The sequence below is a fragment of the Rattus norvegicus genome, chromosome 6, assembly GCF_021556685.1.
Source record: "Rattus norvegicus strain SHRSP/BbbUtx chromosome 6, alternate assembly SHRSP_T2T, whole genome shotgun sequence".
Classification (NCBI taxonomy): domain Eukaryota; kingdom Metazoa; phylum Chordata; class Mammalia; order Rodentia; family Muridae; genus Rattus; species Rattus norvegicus.
The window spans coordinates 132,885,121-132,897,414 of NC_141539.1; the positions used below are offsets into that span (position 1 = coordinate 132,885,121).

The following is a 12,294-nucleotide window of genomic DNA, read 5'->3' on the forward strand; positions in this document are numbered from 1 at the left end:
CCACTGAGCTAAATCCCCAGCCCCACTGGCTAGCTTTTATGAGCACAGGAGAACCACACAGAGGCTCCCAGGCAGCAGAGAGGCAGGGTAGCCAAAGGGTAGGGTAACCCCCCCCCGGGGGGGCCTTAGAGCAGGCGTGCAGAACGCTGAGACCATCCTTTAACTGTGCAAAGGCAAGTGTCAAATGGGAAACTGGTGAGACAGACTCTGCATTTAGTAAGGATCCGCCTGGGAAGGTGCACGACCATGCTTTCATAACCTGAAATGACGGTTTCTTACATTTCCTGAAATTAAAAGAAAAATGGCTTCCTGACATAGGTATTTGTGAAGTGTATTCTTGTTATTCCCTCATCCCATAAACAACCACTTTGTTATCTTAAAGCTACTCGGCTTTACAAAAAAAAAAAAAAAAAAAGGAAGGAAGGAAGGAAAAGGGCGTGGGGAGAGGGGACAAAGAGGAGAGAGAGAAAATTAAAGATTCGATATAGCGTAGGCAGAGACTGGGGAGGGCGGAGGGAACATAAGATGGGAAGGCACAGAATCCCTTCATCCCAGGCCTCACGGTTCTGAAACGGATGGAATTGCAGAGAAAAGCAGAGAAACAGAGAGGGAAACGGAGCAAACACTCCGCGGGACCAGGACCTGCGTGCAAGGCCCTGCTCCGTCCCACCTGCACCAGACTCAGTGGCAGAGGCTCCTTCCTGAAGCTTTGCTGCTCCATCCAGGTTTTCTCAAGAACAAAAGCAGCTGTGGGTTCTCTCTCTGCTCCTGAGGGTGGTCAGGGGGTGGAGGGGGTAGCCGCAGTAGCCAGAGCCGGGAAGGTAACTTCGCTCTCACCCGTGCTACCATCTTAGAGATGGCCTCTTGGAGGAAGGGCTCTCGCCGCAACACAAGTAAGGACTCGCCATCGAGCCTACTGTGGCCTCTCACCTGATGCAAAGTTCAGGCGTTGGAATGAAAGCCCGAAACCAACAACTCTTTTGAGTAGGCCAATTCTCACGGACTGTATACAACTGAAACGACTTGTGAATCCAAGCATAGCTCCTTCTGTGTCTTTCTCTCCTGAAGGTTGTCAAACCTCTTCCCCCGCTCCTGTACAAGAAGACTTAACATACAAATGTGGGTGGGGTTTTTTGTTTGTTTCATTTTGTTTTTGTTTTTTGTGGGTTTTTTTTTTTTGTAATATTTTATCCTGCCAAATTAAAAAAATATATTATGGCAGCCTGTTGGGTTTTGTTTTTTTTTTCTTTTTATTTCCAAATTCACTAACAAAAAGGTACATTAAATCCCTTTAAAAGGACAAGCTTACAGTTAAAAAATTACAAGCTCCAGTAAAAATACAGCGAGAGCCTACATCATATGAACCGACCAATATATCCATTCCAGAGGGAGGTGGGAGAGAGAAAATAAGTACAGGCCAGAAGTGTGATTTTTTTTTCTTCTTCTGCAAAGCAGTAACAATATTAAGCACTTTCTCTACATACTTTTTCTACACATTGTAGCAATCCCCCTTTAATTCCCCAAATACAAGTTTCTATACATTTTGTTTTCAAAATAAAAATTCAACACCCGAGGCAGAAAAAAATTTATACTAAAACTCCGACTTTACAGGTTACTATGACAGAACAGATTTTATAGACCCACCATTTAAAACTTACTGTAACGGTTTCAAGGAAAAGAAAAAGGACTTTTTTTTCTTCTCATTTTTGTAAAATGCCCAGGCAATCTCAATTATTACAAATACTGGTCCACTTTGACAGTAATCAAGAAATTTCAATATATATAATGTATACTAAAATCCCGTCACCAAAGGAAAACAACATACACCCAGCCATTGTGGCATTTCTGTATAACCTATTAAGCAAACGCTGAAAATAAAATAAAATAAAAAGATCGCTCCAACACACATACACACGATTTATTTTACCCTTGTATGTATCCAATACTGTAAACGTATTTTTAAGACAGAGTGCACTAAATTTATATTTAGGAGAAAAAAAATTAGCCATTGTTCCTGAATTGTTTTTGTTGTTTGTTTTTTTTCATTCAACGATATCAGCTTGTATCACATGACTTTTAATTCAGCAGTAAGTCACCTCCACTCCGTATCTAAGCAGCTTTGTCCCAAAAAAGGGGGGGGGGTCTGAAAACAAGTCTGCTAATGGATGTCCAGGGCTGTGCTGGGTTTAATTCTTCATTTGACTGGATCTTATGACATTTTCCCGTCCTCTATCTTCAACCAGGAATTGTTTTTTTTTTTTAATTTAAAGTAAATGTGGCTTTGTTTCTAAAGAATGTACTTCTCTTGTTTGCTTTTTAAAAAGTCTTTTCATCTCAAAAAAAAAGAGAGAGAGAGTTTTGCATTTGTCTCAAGAGACTCAAATAGGAAGATCAGTTTTCAAGGCACGCACATCAAATTGAATGGCAGTAGAGAAACTGTCCAATAAATTATTTAATTTTGTTCTTTATAGTGCCAGTATTGTGAATGCCACGCTTAGCAACACTGACACTCAATCTCAGCTGTCCCTTACAGTTTAACCCACCTCTGGGCCAAAGACAAGAATATGCTGCAATTTCTTGTTTAGAAGCCATTTAATTTAAATGCAAACAAAAGCTTTAAAGTGCGGGTCAACAGAATTCAAACATCAAATCCCAACAAGTCCAATGTATAGTTATGTCCCAACTAAGCGGAGGGAGGAAAAGACACAATACAGAAATGGAAGCAGCGTGGGGGCACCTTGGGCAGAACTCTTCCCAACTCCTCCGGGAAGAGAACAGGCGAGATTCCCCTGCCCTAAGTGCCTATCAGCGTGAGATCAGCGACCCCGCAGCTAACTTCTCCAGTACACCACAAGGGCCAGTTGTCTGCTTGGGACATGGTCAATTACCACCGTAGCAATGGACACCTGGGATTTATCTGTAGGCTGGGGGCTGAAAAGAGAACCCATGGTGCCAGAGAGAGAGCATTGCTACTCTCCTTCTTCCTGCCACTACAGGCCACTGCTGTCTACCCAGTGGGTGCCCTCAGCCCATTTTATGCAGCCAAGTCTACAGCACAGGGCAGAGGTGGCTTCCCAGAATACGCCAAGCTCCCTCCAGAAAAGGACAGTATCGTATCTCCTGGTAATGCACAATTGCAGAATTCGGGGGCTATTCCTAGAGTCACCCTGGAAAAGATTCTCGGGGTCCCGAGTGGGGGAGAGGCTCGTTTGCCGCGCCCCCCTCAAAGTTTTCCTTCCATAGCATGAAAGTTGAATTCCGCACAGAGAAGCCTCTGTGGGTCAGGAGGACATCAGTGCTACCTCTCCAATGCGATGCTAAAACAAAGTGCTACAATTTTAAAGATTGTAATCCGCTGTACATCCACCTCCCGGAAAAAAAAAATGGTTTTTGAAAGCCACCCCTCCCCCCTCCCCCGAAAAAAAAAATCCCACATGCCACTTTTCATTTCAGAACAAAATAAATGATGAAAACGCAAACAACTTTAAAAGTCATTTAAGTGTTGGCTTCTTGACAAGAAATTACACATGCTTAGCTTAAATTTCAAAAAAGCAGCACCCCCCCCACACACACACACAAAAAAAATTATAATTTAAAAGATAGCTTCCCTCTACATCACTTGCGAGTCATTGCTCAGACTACTACTGGGTTCTTAAAAAAAATGAAGGGATGGATACTCAACAAAATCTTTTAAAGGAATTTAAACAGAAATAATAATAATAATAGGTACCTGCACGTACATGCCAAAAAAATTACAAAACCCAATAAATACAGAAATTATTGCACAGTTAAAAGGCTCCACAATTTTTTTTTTAATTTTTTACTGCCTTAATCAACCCTCAGGTTTCCATAGGACTTCGCAGACACAGGTTAGGTTGGACTGCCGCCTCCCTGAGCCCCGGGGATGCAGAGGCCAGTCCGGTCACCGGGTCCCGTTGGCGAAGGTTGGCGATGGTCACGCTGTACAGATGCACGCACGCGGCGTCCCCCGCGTACACGCTTAGCTCCTCTCAGCCTGCTCGATTTTGACATCATTAGTCAGCAAGTGTTCACCGTGCCACTTTTTCATGTGTTTCTCCAGGGTACTGTAGACACTGAAGGGCATCTGGCAGATATCGCAGCGGTACACCTCCTTGCCGATCTGACCGTGCGTCTTCATGTGGCGCGTAAGCTTGCTGCTCTGCGCGCACGCGTAGTTGCACAGCTCGCACTTGTAAGGCCGCTCGCCGGTGTGGCTCCTCCGGTGCACCGTCAGGTTGCTACAGTTTTTGAAGACCTTGCCGCAGTACTCGCACGTGTCGCTGCGGCGGCCCTCCTTGGAGCTCGGCCGCCCAGGACCCGGGCCACCCAGGTGAGGCGTGCTGCCCCCGCTCGCCGTGCCACTGCGCCCCGACAGCCCGCCGTCCAGCAGGTCCCCGGGTGGCGTGGAGAAGCGCAGGCTGCCGTTCTCAGAGGAATGTTCCGACGACGTGGCGAAAGGCGACTGGCGCGCATCCGTGAAGCCCAGGAACGGGTCCTTCATGAAGTGGCGCGACGCCGCGTAGCCCACGAGCCACTGCGAGTACACGTTCTCGGATGGGATGAGGGCGGCGGGTGGCAGCTCCAGGTCCTTCTCCACCTTGATGCGCTTGGCCGCGTGTAGCGCAGGACCACCAAGCCCCGGGCTGGGCAGCGGTGCGGGCTTGCGTGGGAAGAGCGCTGGGAAGGGCTCTGCGCCTGGCGCGAAGGCCCCGCCACGCCCGTTCACTGCGCCCGGTGCACCTGCATCCCCGCAGCCACCAGCTCCGGTGTCACCCGCGTCGCCTGCACGCTTCAGGAAGGCGCCTCGCTTCTCCCCATACTGCGGCAGTGCGCCCAGCCCTGCGTCCTCCATCACCTTGCCCAATGCCAGCGCCTTCTCATCTGCCAGAGCCGCAGCTGCAGCCCCCGCGCCCGCCACCCCTGGTGGCACACCACCCCCATTCTCGCGGCCACGGCCCAGCTCCGAGTCCATGCTGAAGCTCGACTCAGGTCGGCTTTCATTCTCCAGCAGCAGCTCTTCTTCTTCCTCCTCCTCGTCCTCGTCGTCCTCAGGCTCGGGTCCCAGAGATGGGTCGCTCTCATGGTGGCGGAAGTCGCCATCGGCCGCTTTGAGGTCACCTGGCAGCTCGCTGGTGCCGGGCTCTGGGGAGCTGGCGGCCGAGAGCCCATCGTCTGAGCGGCCAGCCAGCGAGCCCGCCTTGTGCATGTGCGTCTTCATGTGGCGCTTGAGCTTGCTCGCCTGCGAGCACGCGTGGTCGCACAGCTGGCACTTGTAGGGCTTCTCGCCCGTGTGGCTGCGCCGGTGCACGATGAGATTGCTCTGGAATTTGAAGGTCTTGCCGCAGAACTCACAGGACTTGCTCTTGGCAGGCGGCTGCGGTGGCGGCGTGCCCGTGGGCATGGGTGGCAGCGGTGGCGTGCTGAGGAACGGGGACTTGGGGCTGGGCTGAAAAGGGTTCAGCAGCCGGTGCATAGGGTTGCCACGGCCTGGGGACACGGGCGGCGGTGTGGAGCTGTTACCGGCCAGTTCTCGCAGCCGCCGAGAGAAGTCCATGGCGGGAGAGTCTATGGCCATGGGGTTCAGGCGCATGACTCGGTCGAAGGCACTGGGGTGCTGGGCCACGAGCCCCATCTCCTCTGCACTGAGGCGGTGTGGGTCCAAGTGATGGCGTGGCGGTGGGCTGAAGAGCGGTGGCGTACCGGGCAGGCGGCCCTCTCCGAAGCCGGGGTGGTCCCGCAGGATGGGGCCCGTCATGCGCAGCAGGTTGAAAGGATTGCTGTCCCCGAGGAAATTCATGAGTGGGGACTGCGCCACGGCCTCCGGCCCGAGCGGCGGCGGGATGGTGAGCCTGGGCGTGAGCGAGGTGCTGGCGGGCCCGGGCTCCAGGTAGATGCGGAAGCCATGCGTGTTCTGCGCATGTTGCAGCAGGAACCAGGCGCTGTTGAAGGGCTGCTTACATGTTGTGCAAATGTAGCTGGAAGGCTCATCTTTACCTGGGGAGACAAGAGAAGAAAGGCAGGGTGTGAGCAGTTGCAGGGGAGCTGGGAAGGCCACAGGGGCAGGCAGGCCTTACTGCATCCACCCAGAAGGCAGAGAAAACAAGATCTATGAGCGGGCGGCGGTGGGGGGTAGAGGGTGGGGTGGAGTGTGTGTGTGTGTGTGTGTGTGTGTGTGTGTGTGTGTGTGTGTAGGCAGGGAGATCCTGGAGTCACTTGTGCAACGGAAGGGTAGACATGTCTCACCGGACCACCCAGATGGCAGGGGACAATGGGATCTATGAGCCGGCAACACGTCACCCAGGAGTAGCTTGCATTTAATAGGTCCTCCTCCGGTGTCCCCCTGTAAGTGTTGTAATTTTTGTCATTTAGGGGAACAGAAGGGAGAGAGTGTGACAGTGGCTACACTGTGTGAGAGACAGGGTAATAAGCTTCACCTCCACTCCACGTAGTCCAGGGTTTTTGACTCAGTCACTGCTGACATGTAGACCTCACCCTGGTAATTCATTGCTGGGGTAAAAAGGGAGTCCAGAGCCTCCACAATATCCCCACCCTCCAGTGGTGCAGACAGAAAAGTATGCTTGTCATGAAATGTCTCCTCTGGGATAAAAAAAATATCACTCCACTGCATCCTCCCCTTGGTAACTCCTGCCTCTGTTGCTTTGCAAACGTTAAAAAAATAATAATAACGGGGCTGGGGATTTAGCTCAGTGGTAGAGCGCTTACCTAGGAAGCTCAAGGCCCTGGGTTCAGTCCCCAGCTCCGAAAAAAAGAACCAAAAAAAAAAAAAATAATAATAATAACAACAGAAATTGCTCTGAGGCTCCTTTGTGGGAGGCCTGCCTCGCATGGATGAGGACTCAAGTTCAATTCCCAGGAATGCACGAGACAGACATTCAGACAGCACTATACGATACCATGCCTACACTGGAGATTTTAGCCACAGGAGATCCCTGTTTCGTGGGCCAGTGCTGTACCGAAAATCCTGTCCAATAGAAACCCAGATAGTCGAAGCAAGACTAGCACAGTGCAAAAGCCTGCTACCCACCCTTATCTACCGTATGGAAGTCAGCTCCCCAGACCCCAGGCAGGGTGGGGGTAGGGGACAGGACTCTAGCCTAACAGTGTGGTTTGGTGTCTTCAACCAGAAAACAAAGGGACGAGAGGCGGTCACCCAATGTGACAGCAGTCGGGATGAGCAGCTACACGTGTTGATTTGTCACAACTGGCTCCGGCGACATCAGTAATAAATCGCGGTGGACACTGGTGGCCCTGAGCCAAAATACCACGCATTTGTCAATCTGTCAGGGTGGTTGCAAGATGGAAGCCAAATCTCTCTCTCTCTCTCGTCTGGAGCTGTTGACCTCGACAGGAGGCCACATTCCGCTTGCCAGAACCTTCCTAATGCTACAGAGGAGCAAGACAGGCATGGACAGGCCTGACACACAGTATGGCAGCCTCGGTCTTGAAAAGCCCCTGTGTTTAAACTTGCCTCTATCAAACAGATGTCAACCCTGACACTCAGTAGATTCAAACTCCCTGGCAAAGCCAATAGTGAACGCTGTTACCATACCCTACAGAAGACAGGGCTGTGGAAATAGACCTGAGAAGCCACCACTTTTGCTGAACCAGCAGCCTCACCTGGGACTTCTACAATCCTGGGTAGACAGCATCTCCACTTCCCACCAACTACTGACACTTCCTAGGAGGCTATATGAATGTTCTGAAGTCTTCCCCAGCCCCTGTTCCCAGTGTGCACCTCTCTAGGTTAGGTTTGCCAGCCAGCCAGGACCCACAGAAAAGTACTTGTGCCAGTGTGGGGCAGCACTGGGATTCCCTCAGACCGTTGCACCAGCGGGCCCAGAGCAAGCAGCCCTGGAATACAAGACATGCTTTTGCAAGCCAGGATTTTCCCACCATGCCCTGATGCTGTACCTGTGGGTGTGGAGGGGAGTAAAGCAGAGAAGGATGGAAATAAAAGAATCCTAAAAGTCCAGCCTCATTCCGCTACATGTGTGCTCACGTGCTCAGGCATGCATGCGTGTATGCATGCATGAGGGAGCTCGAGGACAACTTCCGGTGTCATTTCCCATCCGGCATCATCTTTTTTGAGACAGGGTCTCTCACTGGGACCTGGGGCTCACAGACTAGAATGGACCGTCTGGCTACTGTGTCTTGGAGATCCTCTCCCACCTCCCTGACAGTAGACGTGAATCATGAAACCCCTTGTTTCTCATGTGCATCCCTTTACAGAAAGCCATCCCTCCAGACCTTAACTCCATTCTTTAAACTGCCACAAGAGAGCTGAGGATACAGCTCAACGGTACAGTCCTTGCCTAGCATGTACGAGGCCTCAGAACAACCCTCCACACCAGATCTCCAGCCAAACAGAGCAAACAAAAACAAAACAACAAACAAAACAGCCTGGGAAAATTGCTCTCTCCAGATGCCCCAGTCAGTCTGGATGAGTCTGTGTTGGGCAACAAGATCCCCAAGGAGAATCTTCTGTCCTACCCTGGCTTCACAAGGCCTGGGTAGCCACAATGCTTATGATCAGACTGTCAGGCTAACAGGAGCCGTGCTTCTCCATACTGAGTTTGTTAGTCAGTGTGCTTGGGAAACAGAGTGGCTCCCCCAGATAACTCACACGGAGCTGGCCAGAAGACAGGTTTAGACTCTTCCTCACATCGAGTGTGTGTGTGTGTGTGTGTGTGTGTGTGTGTGTGTGGTGTGTGTGGTGTGTGTGTATGTGTGTGTGTATGTGTGTGTGGTGTGTGTATATGTGGTGTGTGTGTGGTGTGTGTGTGTGTGTGGTTTATGTGGTGTGTGTGTGTTGTATGTGTGTGCTGTGTGTATATGTGGTGTATGTGTGGTGTGTGTGTATGGTGTGTATGTGTGTATTGTGTGTGTATATGTGGTGTATGTGGTGTGTGTGGTGTGTGTGTTGTATGTGTGTGCTGTGTATATGTGGTGTATGTGTGGTGTGTGTATGTGTGTTGTGTATGTGTGTGGTGTGTGTGTATGTGGTATGTTTGTGGTGTGTGTGTGGTGTATGTGATGTGTGTGTATGTGTGGTGTGTGTGTGTGGTGTGTGTGTGTGTGTGGTGTGTGTGTGTGGTGTGTTTCATAAGAAGGTAAATACAAGTTCCTTTCAGACACATTGGAGCTACTAACATAAATGAAGTACTGTGTTCTAGGAAGTCACATATCAAGTTAAAGGGTATCTTCCAGACCCTTCTCTGGGCCCTAGTCACTCTAATGGGTTATGGTCCATGGCTGCTGAGATCTGGGGCGTTCTTAGGTCAGGACCCATCTGTTCTCAGCATCTCCACTTCCTCGAGTAGCTCTGAAGTAAGTCCTTCCTGTCTCTTTATCTGGCAGCTACATGTTTTTCTAGACTGTTCTATTCAGCAAATACAGAAGAAGTCCAAAGCGGACTAGGTAACTAGGTAGCCAAAATAACCGATTCCATGTTTTAGAAAAGCAGAGAGAAGGACGCACACACTCTGAACTACCTGTTCTAGAACCCAGACGCCACCTCCATAGTTAAACTGTGAGGAGAAAGGGGGCTGATTACTTGTCCAGTCAGATTTCAGGGCCACTTGTCACCCCAGGGTGAGAGCTATCTTTATCAGATCCCCTAAGTGTCCCTCTACAGAACTCTAGGACTCACTGTAGGCAGCAACCTCCCCCAGTACCTGACAGAAAGAAAAAAAATCTCCCAGCCCTTGAAGGCCCTCCCTAGACAACTCTCTTCCCAGCCACCCCCTTCTTTTTTAAAATAAAATGTTCATTTACATATGACGACCTCGTGGCTCTCTCTTGCCTACAAACAGCCCTGAGCATGGGGCTGCTCACTTTTAAGAAAGGAACAATGTCAGAGAGTCTTTGACGAGCCACTTGGAACATCTTTCTATTCAGGAACTGAACAAGTATTTTATAGACACAGCACAGACGCAGATGGCTTGCTTTTAGACAAGAGGAGCCTTAGACAGCAGGTTGCTTCTGACTCAGGGCTGGCTGGCCTCAGCTCATCCCAAGCTCTTCCTTGCTGCCTCAAACTCAGAGTTACCTGCACACAGGTGTTGGCTGGGACAGCGTCCACTGGCCTCCCACTGCTGCTGCGGCTGCCGCTAATGATCCTAACTGCTAGGCCCAGATGACTTCAGAAGCACCCATCCTGGCCTACAGACCTAGAAATGTCAGCCTCGTTCGTCTCGCTAGATCACACCGGGCAGCTCAGAATCCAGGGCCCTGCCACGTCTTTCCTCACTTCCTCCCTCCTTTCATACATCTTTAGAGCACACACCGAGCCTTCTTTGTTCTTCCAGTGTTTCGTCTGAGGATTTTTCAAACGCAGAATCCTCCCCCAGATCTCTTCTGACAAGAGCCCCCCCCCCCCATACACACACACATAGAAGCATCACTAAACACTTGGGCCTTGCTCACTAAGGGGTGTAGCCAAACAGAGATGTCACCTTTCTGAGCCTTGTTTCCTACTCGGCCTTGGGGTGGTGAGGTCCTGCCTTTATAAACCGCTCACTGCCACACAGATGTGACAGGAGGCAATCTACACTGTGGGTTTGTCACCCATCCTCATCCGTGGCTGTGAGTGTTTCAGGGATGCCTTTTGGTCTAAGGCCTGGGCGAATCAGAATGTAGCTTGACTCAAAAGCAGCAAATGTTGAAAGGCATTTCTGATCAAGCAGGGAACTGGTCTGGGCCTCCCAGGCCCCTCAGTAAGCCACAAACGACTCACTCGTATTATCCCTGCCGCGGCTCATGTCAGTCACCGTTGTTCACTAACGCCTCTGAGGGAAACCAAGTGAGGACCATGATCATGCTAGACTGTGAGAACATGCAGTTTAGAGAATCGCAGCGCCCTCAACACCTTCCCAGGCCCCACACCGGATCCCAGTGGCCTCCCCGCACACACCTGACAGCCCCAGGGTCTGTCACCGTCTGCTTTTGTCACATTGTTAATGGTTCCACCTTGACAGTGCTCTCTCATGGAAGGCCACTGATGGTCCTTGGACAGTTTCCCATCAGATCTACCCTGTGGCAAGCATTCACCCTAGGGTGGAAGAAGGGGGTCATTTTACCGAGGGACCTAGTGAAGGGACCCCATGGCAGTGAGGTGGACCACGAGGTGTCTCACAGTGATCCTTCTCACCCCATGCCCAAACAGAAGGCTCGTCTTGCTTCATCACTTAAACCCCACTCCAACCCCCAACACACGCATGCACACACGCATGCACACACACACACACACACACACACACACACACACACACACACTACAACTGCTAAGGGGGCTGCACAGTTCCATTATGGCAACCAGTATAACCATTATTCAGGCGACAAGCAGATCTCATGCTCATTTAAAATCTGCCTCCTTCCCCATGGGGCTGAAGAGGTGGCAGAGTGGTTAAGAGCACTGACTGCTCTTTCACAGGACCCTGGTTCAATTCCCAGCATTCACGTGGCAGTTCACATCTGTCTGTAACTCCAGTTCCAGGGGATCTATTGCCTTCTTCTGGATTCTGCGGGCACTGCACGCACATGTCACACAGACAGAGAGTATTGGCGAGGAACGGCAGAGGTAGCAACAGACAGTGGGAAATCTCTACCGTGAGCAAGGGCGAGCTAAGCACACTACAGGCTTCGTGCAATACTCCCACGGCTCAGAAAGCACAACCGCCATCAGTTCCACTTTACAGATAAGGAAACTGAGGCCCGGAAGAGATGAGGAGATCTGCCTGATGTCCCCCCCACAGCTGGCACGTGGCAGTGTCTAGGTGGTACACTGTACGGAGAAACATTGCTTAAGAGAGAAGTGTCTGAAGCTCGAGGGCCTAGGACAGAGGTAGGCATGTGTTTCATATTTTTACCTTTCTCATCTCATCGTGAATTAAAAAAAGAAAGTTGAGATGAGGAGTTGCTGTAGGCTAGAACTGCGGTGACTGAACGCATGCCGACCTGCTCCTGAGAATGGGATAGATCCACAGAAGGATGGTGGCTCTGACAGTGACTGTGGGGATGCTGTGTAGGTGACACCCGGTGATGCACTCAGCCAGCCTCGGTCTAACAGACAGACCCATCTGCCCGTTTACTCTCCCTGCAAACCTTGGAATCCTCTTTGGTCTGTGCTTCAGAGAGCCTTGAGCTCGAGCAGTGGGAACCAGAACAGAAAGGACCAAGTGAATGTGTAAGTTCTTCCTGTCATCGTGGGTCTTTACCTCATGGATGGACACCCCTATGTGCTTCATGCCCCTG

General features: G+C 50.7%; 1 protein-coding gene across 6 annotated transcripts in view; it reads right to left on the bottom strand.

The window, feature by feature from the left end:
• Positions 1-1,226: 1,226 nt before the first annotated feature.
• Positions 1,227-12,294, bottom strand: part of Bcl11b (BCL11 transcription factor B) — a 93,108-nt gene continuing 82,040 nt past the window's right edge. For all 6 annotated transcript variants that reach the window (XM_087553502.1, XM_087553501.1, XM_087553500.1 and 3 more), the window contains 1 exon segment: positions 1,227-6,015. In XM_087553502.1, coding sequence (XP_087409628.1) covers positions 4,001-6,015 — 2,015 coding nt within the window. In that variant the 3' untranslated portion in view covers positions 1,227-4,000.